Source organism: Lacerta agilis, chromosome 9 (assembly GCF_009819535.1).
Source record: "Lacerta agilis isolate rLacAgi1 chromosome 9, rLacAgi1.pri, whole genome shotgun sequence".
NCBI classification, from domain to species: Eukaryota; Metazoa; Chordata; class Lepidosauria; order Squamata; family Lacertidae; genus Lacerta; species Lacerta agilis.
The window spans coordinates 24,487,082-24,505,667 of NC_046320.1; the positions used below are offsets into that span (position 1 = coordinate 24,487,082).

The 18,586-nt window shown below is 41.1% G+C and overlaps 1 protein-coding gene across 49 annotated transcripts in view; it reads left to right on the forward strand.

Moving 5' to 3' along the window:
- SORBS2 (sorbin and SH3 domain containing 2) overlaps nucleotides 1-12,694 on the forward strand; it is a 181,925-nt gene extending 169,231 nt beyond the window's left edge. For 28 of the 49 annotated variants that reach the window (XM_033161252.1, XM_033161255.1, XM_033161287.1 and 25 more), the window contains 5 exons: nucleotides 839-1,033; nucleotides 3,046-3,153; nucleotides 5,979-6,028; nucleotides 9,733-9,839; nucleotides 11,056-12,694. In XM_033161252.1, coding sequence (XP_033017143.1) covers nucleotides 839-1,033; nucleotides 3,046-3,153; nucleotides 5,979-6,028; nucleotides 9,733-9,839; nucleotides 11,056-11,117 — 522 coding nt within the window. In that variant the 3' untranslated portion in view covers nucleotides 11,118-12,694. The remainder of the gene's footprint in view (nucleotides 1-838; nucleotides 1,034-3,045; nucleotides 3,154-5,978; nucleotides 6,029-9,732; nucleotides 9,840-11,055) is intronic. The other 21 variants (XM_033161267.1, XM_033161280.1, XM_033161281.1 and 18 more) reach the window with 5 other exon arrangements.
- Nucleotides 12,695-18,586: the final 5,892 nt, after the last annotated feature.

Sequence of the window (18,586 nt, forward strand, 5' to 3'; positions counted from 1 at the left end):
CATTGGCTATCCTTGCTGTGAGTCCAAGAGAGACAAGGGCTGCAATCCAGCAAACATTTTCCAGGCATACTTGTTAACTCTACATGCACAAGCTTTTTCTTTTCCTTCCTGACCTTCACTGTAGACTGCTTTCTAAATGTGGGAGCATTTAAGCAGCTTGCAGCACTGTGAGGTGCAGGAGCAGGGACCCACTACCCCGGGAACAGGAAGCTGCTATTCAAGTAAGCAGATAGGAAACAGTCCTGCTGAGCACAGTGATCGATCCATGTATTTCCAATAATTGCATTGTCCTAAATGTACTCAATTAACCCTACTGACAGGGACGCGGATGACGCCATGGTCTAAACCACTGAGCCTAGGACTTGCCGATCAGAAGGTCGGCGGTCCGAATCCCCGCAACGGGGTGAGCTCCTGTTGTTCGTTCCCAGCTCCTGCCCACCTAGCAGCTCGAAAGCACGTCAAGTGCAAGTACTATAGATAAATAGGTACCGCTCCGGCAGGAAGGTAAATGGCATTTCTGTGCGCTGCTCTGGTTTGCCAGAAGCAGCTTAGTCATACTGGCCACATGACCCGGAAGCTGTCTGTGGACAAACGCCGGCTCCCTCGGCCTATAGAGCAAAATAAGTGCCACAACCCCAGAGTCGTCCATGACTGGACCTAATGGTCAGGGGTATCTTTACCTTTACCTAACCCTACTGAACACAGCAATGGGTGGGAAGGTTGGGGGTGTCTCATTTCCTTTCACTGATGGTGGTGCAGTATTCCTCTCTCTGCTTTATTGCTCCCTTTGTAATTGCTCTTCTGCTCAATTACTGTTGTCTTTCTTTAAATGTTTAAGCCAGCTTCACTTCCCTATGAGACGCAAGCACCTTCCACCTCTCCTTCTTGCCTTGTTTCCAGTCCTCCATTTCACTCAGCCAAAGCATCTTTCTCTGAATGTGTTTCTACATCTTCCAAGCCTGCTGTCACCCACTCACCCCCTCTCCTTTCCAAACTGTCATACAGACAGGAGAAACATTCACCAAAATTAAAGGTAACAACAATATCTGTTAGAATATGAAATGCTGCATGCCTTCTCAAATGTCTGACATTCAGGAAGCCTGGAGGTTAACCTAATGATTTAAAATCAGATTTGCTGGTGACTAATATTTAATGACATAAGCATGCAGTCAGATCAAAACGTTGTAACACCAAGTATTTAAATATCCGCCACTCACCAAATACTCCAATCTTCAATACACTGGTGCAACTAAGCAAAAGTTATGTCACTACTGCATCAGTGCATCGGAATTGGGACATGCCAAACAATAAATATATAAATCAGCAGAGATAAAATTTTGGCACACAGAATCATTCATAGTCCTTACTTCCTACAATTTTTCTTGTATATGTCTAGATTTTGATTCCTCTTTAATACTACTAAGACATTTGCTATACAAATTTTTATCAGTAAGGACTTCATCCAATCTGCTGGAAAGTCACTATTGACTTTTATGGTGTGGACTTTTATCTACTTGGCTGGTATAAACATAAATAACTCATTAAAATCCTGAACAAGCTACCTAGCATGCATATGTATTTCTTACTCTTATAGCAAGCATATTCATTCCTATTCTTGAGAGCCACATTACACTTGACTGCCTGGCTTCACAGTCAGTTCTAGGAGTACACAAAGCCAGGCTAGAATTGAGGCACCAGCATCGCTGGGATCCCCATGCACACATGACAACTTAATAGGGAGAACCATGGTCTTGGAAGTCCCAATGGGAATGGACAAGTGGAAGAGACTATCACAGGCACTTCCTCAGATACCTTGCCATTCCTACCAGCAAACAGATAATTAGACGACTCTCTTTTCAATAACATACCTAATCTCATAGGAAGGGACTCAGGACGCCCAGGGCTTCTTGCCAGGTTGGTGTTGTGTCTCATCGTGAAGCACCTGATTAGACTCAGCCTAGGTTGATAACACTTCCATATTTCTCAATTATAAAGCATGCATAGCAACTCTTCTGAGCTCACATACAGTCATTTTAGATCAAAAGCTGAACTGTTGTAGCATACCACACATCTTGAATCATGTGGGGGGAAGGTGTAGCCAATCTGAACTGAAATCTCATTATTCCCTTTCATTGAATTATGCTATTCCTTCCAACACTGGTCAGCCACTCACAGTGGCACGGTCTACTCACAGATATCCAATCCACCATTGCAGGAATTCCTGCAAGAGAATATTATTCATGCACTGCTTATGCTGCTAGGAATCCAGTTAGCATTTTAGCCTGTTCTATCATTAGCAGGTACTACAACTGAAACAAGAACTAGTGTAATGGCACTGAGAAATAATAAATCATTGCTTTTTGACTCAAAACAAATCACTTTGTAAGAGTGCTTTTTAACTTTGCAGAAGGAATGTGTGACCCACACTGTCTGCTTCAGCACTTATTGGAATGTGCAAAGGCACTCTTAGAATCCTGTAATTGTTTTTTTCCCCTTCACACCCATCTTCTCAGTCAAGCTTTGGAATCTAATTTAAGGAGGCATCAGCTTCATCTCCCTTTCATATATCACTTCCTCTCTACTTATATTCACTCATGCAAAAGACACATTGAGATGCTTAGAATGCAGGTCAGATTTTCGCAATGAGCTCCTTTTAATCTCTCGAGAGTTATAATGCCTCAGCTACTAATATTTTCCTCCTGGCTATGAGTGCTGTTTGCTTTTGAGGTTGCTCCATTATTAAACTTGAAAATGTAAATGCTGCATTTTGTGATAGGATCTTCTGCCCCAGGTGGACTGGTAGGCATTGCAATTTTTAAGTGCTTGAGGACGGGGTGAGGTGGGGGGAGTGTCGCATTAAGGAAAATGATCATCATAGCTTTGAGACACAGTGGATTAACAGATGTGCATGTCTTTTTGCACAAGGGCATTTTGGAGATTTGAAAGCTGGTTTGTGCAGCTTGCAAGTGAGAATAGTATGACAACAATAAAATTGCCTGTCTAGACTTTTAGATGAATTGACCCCCGTGTTTATGGTTTTTCCAGGCCAATTTAAAAAGAGAGATATTTGTCTTCGGCAAACCTCCTCGTAGCCCTGTTATGACAAGGAGATCTTGCAGCTCGCCAGTCAGAGGGCACAGCTATTTACATAGGGTATGGTACCATATGGCCCTGATATTGCCAGGTTTCCCCTAGCAAAAGGAATTTGGTTTCTCATTGTGAAGTCTGGGGCTCACATGCTTAAGTAAATTCTAAATGTTGTGTTGCTCTTTAAAATGGAAAAAGCTTGAGTGATAAAAGTGTGGAGGCCACAGAAGGCTGTGCTTAGTTTGGACCGTTCTGCTGGGGAATTGAAAATTGCAAGTATGTGTGAAATAGCCCTAAAAAGAAGCAGTTTCTCTAACCAATCTGTGTTTAACTCTCCCTTCCTTCTTAAGTAGTTCCTCTCATTTCTAAGTATCTTACTTATGAGACCATTTGCAAAGGCTAAATAAGAAGACCTCATTGTAATGTCTGTGTTGCTGTTCCTTGTTGTTTCCAAATGCATGATCTCACACACACACACACACACACACACACACCCCAAAATATTTTGCTGCTATGGCAACATATGTTGCACTCACTTGATGCCATGCTTTTTCATCGCACTGCTTCTCTGAGCTGCCATCTGTATCAGCTTTTTCTTGCTTATTCGCATTAACCTGCATCCTCTATACAGTACAATCTCTTATTATAATTGTCCATACTCTGTCTTTGAAAGTAATGTGTGTGATTTCTGCATTTTATGTACAAACCAAATGTTATACATATTTGAATCTAATCGTTTTTGTATACGTTACAAACTTCATTTATCTGAACCACAAGAGAAGGGGTCAGGGATGATCACGTTTGCATTAAGATGTTTTATGTTTGAAAAAATGCAAGTGTTCTTATAGTGCTACAATCATATACAGTTACACGGGAAAACTATTGGATACTTATTTATGAGGCTTAATTGTAAGTAGCAAGGGCCTTTTACCAAGAAAGCTATATTCTTTTCTCATCAACCATTTGTTGACCATATGATCTCGTGTCTTGACTACTTCACTGTACTCTTGATAGACCCATCTTGAAGACTAGTTGGCGTCTATAATTGGTACAAATCATTGCAAGTCCAAGGACCTTTCTCCCACATTTAAGATGGAATTGGGTTATACTGATCTGAAAAAGCTCAGACTACATTGTTCACTTCATGTCCATCAGTGGTAGTCTATTCATAAAATCAGGATCCACATAAAATCAAACTATGAGACAGTTACATAAATACCATATTTTTCGCTCCATAGGGCACACCGGACCATAGGGCGCACCTCGTTTTTAGAGGAGGAAACAAGAAATTTTTTTTTTCTGGTTTTCCTCCTCTAAAAGCCCTGTTTTTTTGAGGATCAGCTAAAAGTTTTGCAGCTTTTTTGCAAAGGGAAAAGCCCTGGTTTTTTTGAGGATCAGCTAAAAGTTTTGTAGCTTTTTTTGCAAAGGGGGAAAAGCAAAGAGGAAAAGCCCCATTTTTATGGGGTTCAACTCACATTTCTGCAGCTTCTAAAGGAAAGGGAGCCTTTCCTACAGTTTCCAGACAGATAATCTAATCAGCCAGTCACATGTCGCTGGGGAAACAAACAACCTCTCTCTGCAGCACATTCAACAATGGAGGGCGGGGCTGAAAGGGAGTGGGGACTCTTATCTCTCCCCCGATCTCTTGCTGCTCAGCTGCTGGGCGGGGTCCTTTCAACACCCCCTTTTCTCTCTGTAAAATAAAAAGCATGATCCTCTTTTGGCCCCTGGGCAATTCAGCTCCAGGGACCACCACTCGCTCCATAAGACGCACAGATATTTCTCCTTACTTTTCAGGAGGAAAAAAGTGTGTCTTATGGAGCGAAAAATATGGTGCACCCTAATAGCTGTTCTCTTGAACTGTGAACTTCAAGTCATGAATCCTAAACCATGGATTCCCGTTTATATTTTGAAAACTTCCGTCTTTATTTTTTTTACACTAAGTCTGCTGGGTATTTATGTATGTTTACTTACCTTTCTGTTCAATAAAGGCAATTTCTTTTATGTTAAAAATATTCAGTTTGTTTTTCAGAACTCTAATTAACACCAATCCGTGGTGGGAAATGAAAATTGCTTTTCAGCTTTTTATACTGGCATTGGTTACCATTTTCCCCTTATAAGGCTACATGTTGATAATTTATCTGCATTCTTTTAATAATTTGATTTTCTCTTTTCTCATTCCCTATGGGATAGTTTTTGTTTTAAAAAAACCTTCCACAGTCCTCTCAGAACTAGGCAGTATCATTAACAACATAGCATGTGGTAGTTGCCAGTTAGATATCTGAGAGTACTTTCGCAAGAATGTGGTATTGAGCAATCATAAGGAATGGGTCAGTGTTATTCACACTGATTTGCTTTCTGCTTGTCTGAGGCTGTTTGTTGGATTAAAATTGTATATTCATTTGTGCATTTTATAGACTAGCAGTATGTATGACACTTAACTGAAAGAGCAAATAGGATAAAACATAACAGCTTTCTTTGGCATGGTGATATTTATGCTGATGATAATGAAGGTTACAAAAGGTGTTAAAGAAATCCCAGCATCTCCTCTTTTCTTTTACACTTTGGGGGTTGGTTTGCTTTGCTTTTAGTTGTTTAATTTATTTGTGAAGCAGACAGCCAGTAAATGAGGCCTGCATCACAAATACCCTACTTGGCTCTATGTGCTTCTGCATTGTGACCTTTAGCTATTTGTTAAACTGTTTTTATATGCAGCCTCAGAACCAGTAATATCGGGAGGATTGTTGTTGTTGTTGTTGTTGTTGTTGTTAAGCACTTGGTGACCTGTGCATGGTGGTCCTAGGGGTGCATATTATATAGGACTGTGGAAAGCTATACCTGGATTTGTAACCATTTATACTCTTATTACATTTCAACTCATTTCATTTCAGCCACAGCGCCCTGTGTTTGCTCATGAAAATATACACAGTGGGGGGGAACCGTAAGTATTTTAATCTACTAAAGTTCTTATCTAAATGACATTGGTAAATTTCTAGTTTGGTTGAGTAGGGAGTATTTGCCATTCCAGAAGCTGTCTACCGAGGCAGCTTGCGTCCCATGGCACAGCAGTGTATGGACAACATATGTGTAATGATTGGGGGTGGTGCTGGGCTGTCCTTTCAAAACATGCTGCTATCTGCCCCTGACTCTCACCATTGACTCATACATAGACCCATGACCCATATTGCCATTCATTAAATGCTCCTAAAACTCAAGAGTTCCTGGAAAAAGTCTTTGAATGAGACCTTGGAAAGTTGACTAGATGGGCCATTGGTCCAGCTAAGTAGAAGGCAACTTCATTTTTTGTGAAAATCTAGACATACTTTATTTGCACATAACAATGCCAGTGAAAGTTGTGAAGCTGGTGTATTGCATCATTTTATTCAGTTGCAGAAAGCTTTCCTTTTATAGCTCCTTTGGAGTGTTAAAATCTGAGCATGTTTCATCATTACTGAAAACTTCAACAGTTGTAGCTGAAATTTAAGCGCACACAAGTAAATGTCATGCTAATTAAATTGTTACACTGAATATTCTGGCACCTCTTAGTGGTGACAGGCAACTTACAAATTACTGATCGAATTCACTTTTGGCATTTAATGCAATTTTAATCTCAGAAATGAGTTCTATTTCCAATTATGATGGGAAGTGAATTAGCTTACATAAATACCTCCTTTGTTGATGTGTTGGACATAGTACTTAAAGTAGGAAAAAGTCAAGAGTTAGCTTGCAAATGGTGTAAAATGGAAATGAGAGGGGGAGCTTTTGTATACCAACTGCTTAGAACCACAAATGGGGAGAGTGCTGTTGCACTCAGATGCTTCTTGCAAGCTTCCTATAGGTTTCTGGTTGACCACTGGGAGAACAGAATGAGCCTTTGTTCTGACTTGGCAGGGCTCTTCTTATATTCTGGAAAGATGACTGGTTGTTCCTGTTCAACATTCTTGCTAGTCAGTCAATGTTTTGTTGCAGATCTTATAATTTCCAACAATGAAACATAAGATCTGGACACTCAGTGTATTAGATCTATTTTACTTAGTTACTGCACAACCCTGTAACTCTGCTTAGAGCATAGTAATAACAGCAGACAATAAAAGGGATGCCAATGCATAATCCATCATAGTTAGGCATATTTCAGTCTATTAAAATTTAAATTCTGCATAATGCCAGGATGGGACAGCCTTACTAGGGCTCCCTCCAATATACACATGCACCTTTATCTTTTGACTGCATGAGCTCTCCATCACTTATGTGGTGCAGCAAGAGAGGATTCAGTGGACATAGGTCTGGTGATGTCACAGGCACAATCCAATAGGTGCCCTGCCCAGTTCACATTTCATCTGGCATTGGCAGATTCCTGCGATGAACTAAGAGGGAGGCGGTAGGGAGAACACATTTGTTTTCCCTACGGAACAAAGTATTACAAGTTTATCTTTAAGAAAATGTAGTATCCACACAATATACACTATGGCTTGGCCCTAAGGAAGTTAATTTAAGTAACTTCATGGAAGGAAACGTTCCCTATTCTCACTTTGCCATGCAGTCAATTATGCCTCCTGAAAGGATAGGCTAGGGAGTGTCAGGAGTCAGAATCAAGCACAGGTCAGGAATAAAAAAACATGGTGTCAGTGCAGTTAAGTCTTTATTCAAAGAAACCAAAACAGTGCAGGCCTAGTGATCCCAGCAACTCTTCCCTAGGCTTGGGCAATATATCGCCCAGGACCGATAGGAGGGCAAGATTGTGATGGTGGTTTCACTCATTGCTTTATTGCTAGCGAAACCACCACAGTTCCTGAGTCCCTCTGCTACCAGCACAGCAAGGTAGCAGGCAGGACAGCTTGTTCCTCCCTCCTTTTCTTTAAACTGCTAAGGAGCACGTGGCACGAGCCAGTGGTGGGGTGGGGGCTCATTTAAACTGCTCCTGCTCCCCAGCTGAGGAAGCCGCCTTCTGCTTGCACACAAGTAGGAGGATTTGGGCTCCCAGGCTGATGTGTGCAAATAAGACCCCTGTCACTCCAGCATGTGCGTGCACTGGATGAATGCAGATTTTGCTCAAGTGGGGGGCGAGAGCCTTCGTGCTGCCTGGCTGAAAGGGCTGTGCCAGCAAAGGCAAAGGGAGCCCTGATGCTGGAGCCTGTCAGGTTAAGTCGCAGCACTCCTTCCATCTTCAGGCAAGCAAGGGGGTGAGCAAGCAGCCTCTTTCTCCGAGGAAAAGGAAGCCGCTTCCCTGCCCCCCTCCCCATTCCTTGCCAGTGAAGCTGAAGGAGCCCAGCGAACGGAGCCTGTCAGGCTGTGTTTGCAGTGCTCAGTCCATCTTGGGGAGTGGAGGGCTAGCTCAGCTGGGGGGGGGTGGAAGCCTTCGTGCCCCCCAGCTGAGCAGCAGGCTGGGGCCAGCTGCATTCACCCCAACCTACAAAGCCCTGGGGTGAAAGCACCTCAGCTCCTGCACAGTGAGAGCTGAAGCAGTTTCACCCAGGGTCTCACAGGCTGGGGCCAATGCAGCTCTTTCAACGTAGCAATATATCACCAAACTGTGATGTTTGGCTGGTGATATACTGCAATGTTGAAAACCTAATATCGCCCATCCCTAGTCTTGCCCCAGTCAAACAGCTGTGAGGACTGAAGGTCCCCACCTTCCCACCACTTTCTAAGGCTCCACCTCTGCAGGGTCTTCCCCCAAGCAGTCGCAAACCGTTTCTGCACAAAACCAATCTCTGTTCATTTATCTGCATGTTCTAGGAAACCAGGGGGAGGGGAGCTGGTCACAGGAGGAGGGGGGTCTCCCTCAACTCTGCCTCTTGCCCAACCTCCTCTCCAGCCTCAGAGTCTGAACTTCTCTCTGCCATAGCCTCTTCCTGCTCACTAAACTCTGTTTTCTGCTTTGAACACCTCCTGCCCCCAGTCTGCTCTTTCTCCTCCCTCTGACCACTCATTGTTTTCCCACCACCAATCCCCTGGCTCTGGGGGTTCCCCAGGTGATGCCTCCCACCACTCCTCTGCATCCAGCCAGTCCATGAGAGGGAGCTACTGGGGGAGGGGTGGGAAGCGTCCCTTCCATTAACTTTCTTATATTCAAATCCAAGACTAGTTTGGGATAACTCTTCCTCCTTCGGTAGGCCCCCGCCCCGCCCTGCCCCGCCCCCACAAAAATTACTCATCCCACATTGTTCAGGAGAGTCCCCTGATTATCCAGATAGACTTTGGTGGGTGCAGGTAGTTAAAGAGATTAAGGGACAGGGAAGTTCTGTGACCTTGGTGAAGTTAACTTACCTTAGGATCCAAGCCTCTGTGGAAAGGTGTCTAGATTCCCTTGGCAAATTAGTAAACAACTGCCTGGTTATTATATGAAAATATAGTCATCTACAAGAGAATGGGAAAGAAGATATGGAGAAATGATCAGAACTTAACTGTAGCTGGTTGACAAGCTAACCAGATAAATACTAAGTTAGAATAATTTGCATTTCTATAGAACATTCAAGTGCTCAAAGTATTCCATATGCATATTGAGTTGTAGTCTCTACAACAACCCTGTAAGCAACCTATTTTTAACTTCAAAGGACTATTTATTTAATAAGCTTTTCCAGCTAAGTAAAAATGAAAGCTGCTCAATTTTTTTTTCTTTAAATGCATCCATTTGTCCTGTTTAAGGTTTCAGGTTCTGTATAACTATACTCCTAGGAACGAAGATGAATTGGAGCTCAGAGAGGGAGATGTCATTGATGTGATGGAAAAATGTGATGATGGATGGTTTGTGGGTATGTTAATTTTAAATTTAGTAGTGCTCTAGGATATATGTGCTACCTCAGAGATTGCATAGCTGGATACTCTCAGTACTTTGTGGCTGGCAAATCAGACTTCATGAGATACCTGCAGTGACACTAAACCTGTTAGAATCTTTTCAAAAACCTTTGGTATGAATTGTATTACACTGTTTTGAAAGAATGTGGCAAGCATTAATTCCTTCACACACACAATGCATATCATCCCTTTACCCAGAGTTCTGCAGATGCTGTAAAGCACGCATGGACCTTGCACAAAGGGCCAGCTCCAAAAAATGTTTTGAGCTTCCCAAATCCCATAACCATTTGTATCTGAGTCACTGATAATGCAGCAGTATGCCAACCAGTGTAGGGTGTTTGGGCTCTTGCATCCCAAGCATGAGCTGTTAACTGGCAAGGTATACAGATGACCACTATATGAGTCCTGGCCAAGTCAGAGGCAGTGTGTATTCATCTTCCTGCTTCTAACTGGTGGGATTGCTTGCTTGACATGAGAGCACACCCTCAGAATCCTCTACCACCACAGAGATTGCAATATTCAGAGCTCAGTGGCTCCCTCAATTTACACCTCAGCAAATGCCTGGCACTGACACATGCTAAGCATTGGAAAGAGAAGGCTTTCCCATTAACTTTGATGGAACAAGCATTTGAGTAACACTTGTTCCCTGTTAAGAAAGCACTGTCCAACAAAACTGAATATAGTACTTGGGAAGAACCATGGATGATGTCAGAGGTTTCTTCGAAATTTCAACTGCACCCACCTGTACTGCTGAAGAGGCAAGCTGCATTTTAAAAACGTCTTGCCTCCTCAGCAATGTGAACTGCTGTAATTAAAACTTCCAAGATCTCTATGTTTTTCCTGTTTGGTACCTGCAGCTTAGGTGTAGGAAACTTTGACCCTCCAGATTTTGCTGAACTACAGCTCCCATTATATCTCACCACTAGCCATGCTGGCTGGGGTTGAAGGGAATTGTAGCTCTCAGTGAAACCTGGTGGGCTAAAGGTTCCCCAAACCTACCATAGCTTTATTGAATGACTGTGATATTTAATTCTCTTTTGCTATGCAATGTTTTCCAAATTACATAGTACTGAATATACTAATGAAGGATGCTAAAATGAAATGTAACTATCTTCTCTAGAGAGCAATATGTTACTACTACTGCCATGTTTCACTTATTACTTCTACTTTCAGGAACCTCCAGAAGAACAAAATTCTTTGGTACTTTCCCTGGAAACTATGTCAAGAGGCTGTGAAATGTTGCTTATTTTTTTCCTGCTTATTTATGCTGCATTTCTGCAACACATCTGCATATAAAGCTGCTAGAAAACATGCTCCACCAGCCTTCTGTTTTGCTGCTTTGCAATTCCAGGTAGAAGTCATCTAGTTCATCCTCACCATTCCCATCCTCATCCGCCAGCCAGCAGTATTATCGTTAACAGCTATGATGGGATAACTCAGCTTTTATGAAACAAGAGGAATTAGTTCAACATTTAGTACATCTTTTTCTGTGTGCATTAAATATTTGCCTGCCCCTACCAATCTGAAATATGCCAAGAAGAAAAAGCTTAATGGAAGGTACTTTGTGACACTCCAAGTGGTTATCCATATTATTTGAGGGAAATTGAAGTACTATCCTTAAGAGAAATGTTTTATCTTCTTTCACCTCATATATAGAACAGGTTGTGGCTTACTACTTTTTAATCATTGATTTGAGTTTTCACATTCTTTTTAAGCTCAGCAGCATATGTTGCTTTTACGTTGCTGTGTCACACATTTGCCTGTTTTTAACTCATTTGCAATATAGCTTCCATGGCCTTGTATGTTGCAACATATGCAGAGTGGTTATAAAAATTTGAGCAGGAATAATTCAAAAGGGGAGTTGCTCTTAAGAGTTGACAAGCCATGACTTCTGGACGGAGGTCATACAATGGTTAAATCCCCCGTTTCCCCAGCTAAGAGCAGCTTCATGCATGAAGCTATTTGCAAATACACTAAGCACAACTTGCACTTCCTGCATCTGTACACATTAATGTCCGGAAGGGCATTCAGATTTTCCTAAAGCAGTGTTGTCTCTCCATAGAGAAAATATGTGAGTCATACATTAATGTTGTGCACAAAGACAGGAAGCAGATGAAATGCATCTTCTGTATTTGCATATGTTAATGCCCTAAGTCAGGAAAGAAGTATGCATATCTTTGCAAGAAGAAGTAAATCTTCCTATTGCAAGTGCAGCATACATCTCTGTCTCTCTCTACAGGGAAAATGTTCAAAGGCCCCACTTCCACCATCAGTGATATGGGCAAACTTATCCCAAAGGAATCCATGTTTACTGCTTGATATTAAAGAAGTGTACAAAACAAAACAAAAATACTGGGAAACAATTAAGCAAACCAATATTGAAATTGTTGGTGTTGCATGCTTTTCTGCTATATCAAAAAATACCCTGAGTACAACAGAATATCATTCATTTATCATTCAAAGTTTCTGCAACTAAAAACCAATATCCAGTGCACAATTTTACTGCAACACCGAGTTGGGGGAATTCTGCAGAAAGTATCACACAATGCTTTTATTTTTTCCTACTTATGTATACACATACATTAATAAACCTGAACAATATTTTCTTCCTGGCCCTCCAGCATTAAAAGAAACAGAAAGGCACAAAAATGAACACAGGTACATGTGGGTGGATGTAATGAAGCAGTATCCAATATTTGAATACAGTATTTGTTTTCCTTATGCAAAGAGAGGCATGTATGAGGGAAAACACATGATTTCCCGCATCTATGGCTTTATGTAAGAGTCCAGATTTGGTTTTGCTGGCACCATATAGAAGGCAAAAACAAAACAAAACCCTTTTCTGGGTAAAGGACAGATCTTCTCACAAATATTTATAGTCTTGTAGAATTTTGTACATATGTTTGGTTTTTTGTACAGAGCCATTTTATTGTTGAGGTTTTTTGAAGAAGAAGAAAACCTACCCCCTTCCACTAATAAATATCAACATTTCCTTGTCTTCTTTACCCCCCCCCCCCCCGTCCTCCTCCCAATGTATAAGCACATTTGGATAGTGCAATTCTGTAAAATAGCATTTGCTGCAAAAGTTTTATGAAGTATAATATGGTTTTACCAGCCAAATCTTTAAAAAATGTACATATGTCTTTATTATGGAGAAATGTCAGTAAGACAAACAATCATATTTGTGCAGCATACCTTTATTACTGCAAATTTCATGGCAAAAGCTTTATATTTCAAAGGCTTTCCATTATAAACTAGTTGTGCATGCAGCTTTGCTGTGAAATCAATACCTATCTTTGATGCCATTTATGATGGAAGACTTAAATGTCTGTTGCCTGTGATATTTTAAAAAAGCACTGTTTCTATTCTCTATCTGATTTTAATAGAACATTTTTCATACCTGGCTTTCAGGTAATTGACTTTGAATTCTTACATGCAAAGGGTCTCTGTGTTTTTTCCCCTTGAATAGACTTCTAATAAAATTTGCTTGGAGTACACTGGTATGCCTTTTTGATTAGCATCCATACTGGAAAGCATCACACATTTAAGTTGAATACTGTATGCTGGAATTAAAATCCTGAACAGCAAGGTTCATTATCCTATAAACAACAGAGGCACCAGAGAAAGCAATGACCCAGTGCCTTTTCTTCTTCTGCTGCTGCTGCTGCTGCTTCTACAACAAATAGGATATCATTTACCCAGTGTGGTTCCTCTTTATCACATAAACAGGACATTGGCCTATATCCACCAACAGCATACAGTACAAATAAATATGCCTAACCTGACCCAAAAACCTACCCCACCACACACACAAACAAACAAACAAACAAGCCACACTGCAACCAACTGAATGCAACCAACCAAATTCTGAACCCTCCAAACTCTCACAATGGCAATATCTAAACAAAAGACCTATCCACGTGTCACAGTAGGAAACAGAACAAAAGAACAACAACCCCATCTCTCTCCTTTCCTCTTTCTCCCCTTCTCATTTCCCCCAACTGTAATTTTCTTTGTTTCTTTGTCTGTTTTATAACACAAGAAAAACTTTAATTAAAAACTAATTTTAAAAAATATGATATCATGACCCCAGGCACTGATGTAAGCTGGGGAAATAAATAGACTGTAAGAATATAGGCATTATGCTGAAGCTAAGCACAGCTAGCAGGAAAACGGTCACACTTTATGGCTGATCTGTGTGCTGAGGAAAAACAAAGTATAGTTCTTATACCACACATCAGTCTACAAAGCTTTTAAATGCAAAGAAAGAGGTAAAGGTAAAGGTACCCCTGACAGTTAAGTCCAGTCGCAGATGACTCTGGGGTTGCGGCGCTTATCTCGCTCTACAGGCCAAGGGAGCCGGCATTTGTCCGCAGACAGCTTCCAGGTCATGTGGCCAGCATGACTAAGCCGCTTCTGATGAACCAGAGCAGCGCATGGAAATGCTGTTTACCTTCCCGCCGGAGTGGTACCTATTTATCTACTTGCACTTTGATGAGCTTTCGAACTGCTAGGTTGACAGGAGCAGGGACTGAGCAACAGGAGCTCACCCCGTCGTGGGGATTCAAACCGCCGACCTTCTGATCAGCAAGCCCTAGGCTCAGTGGTTTAGACCACAGCGCCACTTGCGTCCCTTGCAAAGAGAGAGACCTTCACCCATTTTTATTAGGAATAATCAGAGAGAAAAATGGGTGGAGATAGCATATGGCATCACTGTGTCATACAAAAATGTTGAATGGCAAATGCTGATGATAGCCATACTGTATACAGCAATTGTTTCCCCTCCATTAAACATGACTCATCTTCAAGCATGGGGAATAAGAAAGGGAGTAATAATAAACAACAATGTGTTAAGCTGCTCTACAAATACAGTATATTTTCTTGGCCATGGAATCCTGGACTCTGAAGCACTGCAGCGGATCTGTGTCCCACATTTTAATATTGGCATGTCCAGACCGTTCTGTGTAACGTTCAAAGGAGCATCATGCATACTTTGCTAAAGGGTTTATTCCTAAAATGAATGACAACTCCACAATAATTAATTTTGTGCACAGAGTGCTACTGTCTGGCTTTTAAAGTGCTAGAAGGTCCCTGTATAAAGCCACTCTAGCCTCTTCTTAGTTCTTTTGCACATTTCTGACTTTCCCTATGCTTATCTGTCACAAACAATAGTAGAAGTTAACCGCTTCATCATCATCTCTTACCTGCGGAGCAAGTAAGGTTTGCTGATTACTCTGATGCATCAGCAGGTTTCCTAATTCAGTGTTTTTCAACCACTGTTCCGCGGCACACTAGTGTGCCGCGAGATGTTGCCTGGTGTGCCGTGGGAAAAATTGAAAAGTAATTATAAAATACTTTCTTTGTGTTTATTTGATTCCTATTCAAGAGAATTACTTTATATATAGTCAATATAGGCACAGAGTTAATTTTTTTAACATTTTCTAATGGTGGTGTGCCTCGTGATTTTTTTTTCATGAAACAAGTGTGCCTTTGCCCAAAAAAGGTTGAAAAACACTGTCCTAATTATTGTTCCTTTAAAAAAGGTTCTGGAGCTGTGCTCCCCTCCATTCTCCCTCCACTATACCGTCTGTGTTAGTTAGAGCATGGTGCTATTAACACCAAGGTTGCAGGTTAAAGTAAAGTGAATAATTTAAATCCTGGAAATGGCTAAATTATAAAGAAAAAAATTCTTCAGGACTCTAAGTATGATGGCATACAAGGTACAACATTTGAGATCTTCAAATTAGCTCAGTTGGTTAGAGTGTGGTGCTGATAACACCAAGGGTTTAATCCCCATACAGAACAGCTGCATTGCAGGGGGCTGGACTAGATGAGCTTTGGGGATCACTTCCAACTCTGTAATTCTATGATTAAATTATTTTACTTGGTTTAAAAATCTAATTTTTATTTGACCCCTCAGCTTTTGTTACATTCCAAGCACTGCCTGAAAATAAATACAGTTTAGTTATTTGGTGGGAAATCAGTTATTATGGTGTAAGTATTACAATTTAAGCGATAGTGTAGGAATATGTCAAGGCAAGCAAAGCCTGTATCTCAGCAGTAACAATTTAAAAACAATGTGATATTTCACAAAAGAGTGGAGGAAAGGACCAGCTGGAGCACTATACTGTCCTTGTTTGTGTTTTACCCTTCATTCCACAATCTAGACCCTATCTTACTTTATCTAGAATTTTTTTTTAAATTCATGTATTATGCCTACACTCCACACATTTAAAGCACCTCATTTGCCCTGAAGAATCCTCATAACTGTAGTTTGCTACAGATACTGGGAATTGTAGCTCTGCGAGGGGTAAGCTCTAGCTCCCAGGATCCTCTGGGAGAAATAATGTGTTCTAAAGTTTGCATGGTTCTCTCCACCACCTGCAATGTGTTCCTTACTAACAACCTTGTGACGTAGGTTAAGCATGGGGAAAATGACTAGTCCAAGGTCAGCCAGTGAATTTCATGATGGGATGAGGAATTTGAATTTCAGTCTACCTAATCGCAGTCTAACACACTAACCATTATACTACACTGGCTTCAACAAAGGGCCAAGTTTGTACAGTGATCTCTGCAAATCAGAGACATATCCTTGTTGGCTATAGATTCCTCCAATAACCCTCAACAGCCTGGCAGTGTGGTTTGACATAAAGTAATCCTCTCCATTCACTACACAGAAGTTGGTGGGAAGTTTCTACAGTTCTTATATAATGCAGTGGGAATTCTTTAATGCTTGCAATGGGTTAACAGGAACATGGGGTGCACATTTAAAAAACAAAATGATCTGTCACCAAACATGAAATAGCACAGAGCTATCTGAAGAAGCATTAAGTAAGCATCTTTCCAACAGGGTTTTAGGTCACTGCTATTTTTACTCCCTTGAAAGAGCTGTAGGTATGTTAGTGGGGTAGCCTTGAAACTGGCAGAGTTGTGACAACGGACAAAATATAAGCGTTTCGCTACTGAACTGTCCTTCAGACAATGCCTTATTCTTAAATGTGCAAGGCAAAATGTGTTCATTCAGCTATACCCCCGAAAACATCAATCCAAATTCCTTTGTACACTTAAAGCTCATGAAATAATACTGGTAAGTCTGTTTCAAGTTCCTGCCAAACTGACAGTCAGCTACATGCATCAGGTTTAAACACATTCAAAGTAACACTAAAATGCTGCAAAGGCTCTCAAAGTGAGAAGCTTGTGACAAGCTCATCATCTAATATGAACAAATTAAGTGGACAAAAGGAACTAAGATGCAAAGCACTCCTCTTTACAGAGAAGCTCTGTACAATTGCCTTAAGGAAAAGTCACCTCTCCTCAAAATGATAATTTAGAGCCGGAAAAAGCCAACCAAAAGAATCAAATCACATATACAGAAAGAAACTTTTTGATTTTGGAAAAAAGGCAAGAAAGGGGAGGGCATGACAGAGGTGTACAAAACTATGCCTCGTGTGCAGAAAGCGGATACTGTGAAGTTTTGCCTTCCTCTCTCCTAATACTAGAGCCCAAGGTCATCTAACAAAGCTGAATGTTGGAAGACTCAGGCCAGAAAAAAGGAAGTACTTCTTCACAAAGTGCATAGTGAATAGTATGGAACTCACCTTCAGAAAATGTAGTGGTCACCAACTCGGGTGGCTTTAAAATGAGCTTTACAGATTCATGGAGGATAAATCTATCAATCACTACTAGTCATGATGGTTGCGTACTACTTCCAGTATCAAATGCATTACGCCTGAACACCAGTTGCTGAGGAACACAAGTGGGCAGAGTGCTGTTGCACTCATGTCCTGTTTGTGGGCTTCACACCGACACCTGGTTGGCCACTGTGAGAACAGGATGCGGGACTAGATGGGTCTTTGGTTTGAGCCAACAAAGCTATTCTTTATGTTCTTGGGGATTTTTTTTCCACAGCTGCCATAAAATTTTATCTTTTAAAAAATCAAACTCAAGCGGCCTTTGGAATACACTTAGATCAGTTTAAATCAACAGATAAGCAGATGGTTAGTGAGGTCAACATAGGTCATCTGGAGGCAATTACCCCAAAGCTGTAATTTGGCCTGTAAACCACTAATTGCTGTCCACTGGCACAATGCACAACCACATTACTGGCAACCTCTTATTTCCACCAAAAGAAAGAGATTGTGAGATATTTGGAGGTGTGCATAATTATTTTCAAACATGTGATTTGCCACCCTTCCACAATCCACAAATACATACAAAATGAAAACACTGCACTGTGTCAAACAATAAAATCTAAACTGCAGATAAAAGCAGTAAAGTGTAAAAGGTACAGTTGTTAAAAATGGTTAAAAAGCTCTAGAAAACAAGATAAAGAGTTTTGCCTGGTGCCTACCAAAAGAACGTTTTCCCCACTCCCTAATCACTTCAAATGGCAGGGGCACCCAGATAAAAGCCTCTCATTTTGATCTTTGTGTACAAGCAGGCTAATGTAATCCTTCAGGTATCCAGACATCAAGCCATTTGGGGCTTTAAATGCAAGCACCAGCACTTGAATTGTTCCTGGAAACATACCAGGAGTCAGCACAGTTGTTTTGGGCACTGGAAAAACACAGGCTAATAGCTGTACAGTATTTTGAATTACCGGTAACTACAGTTTCTGAACAGTCTACAAAGGCAGTCCTGTATACAACAGATTACAAAAGAGCCAGCTCTACCATTAGGCAGATTGAGACAGACATCATTATGT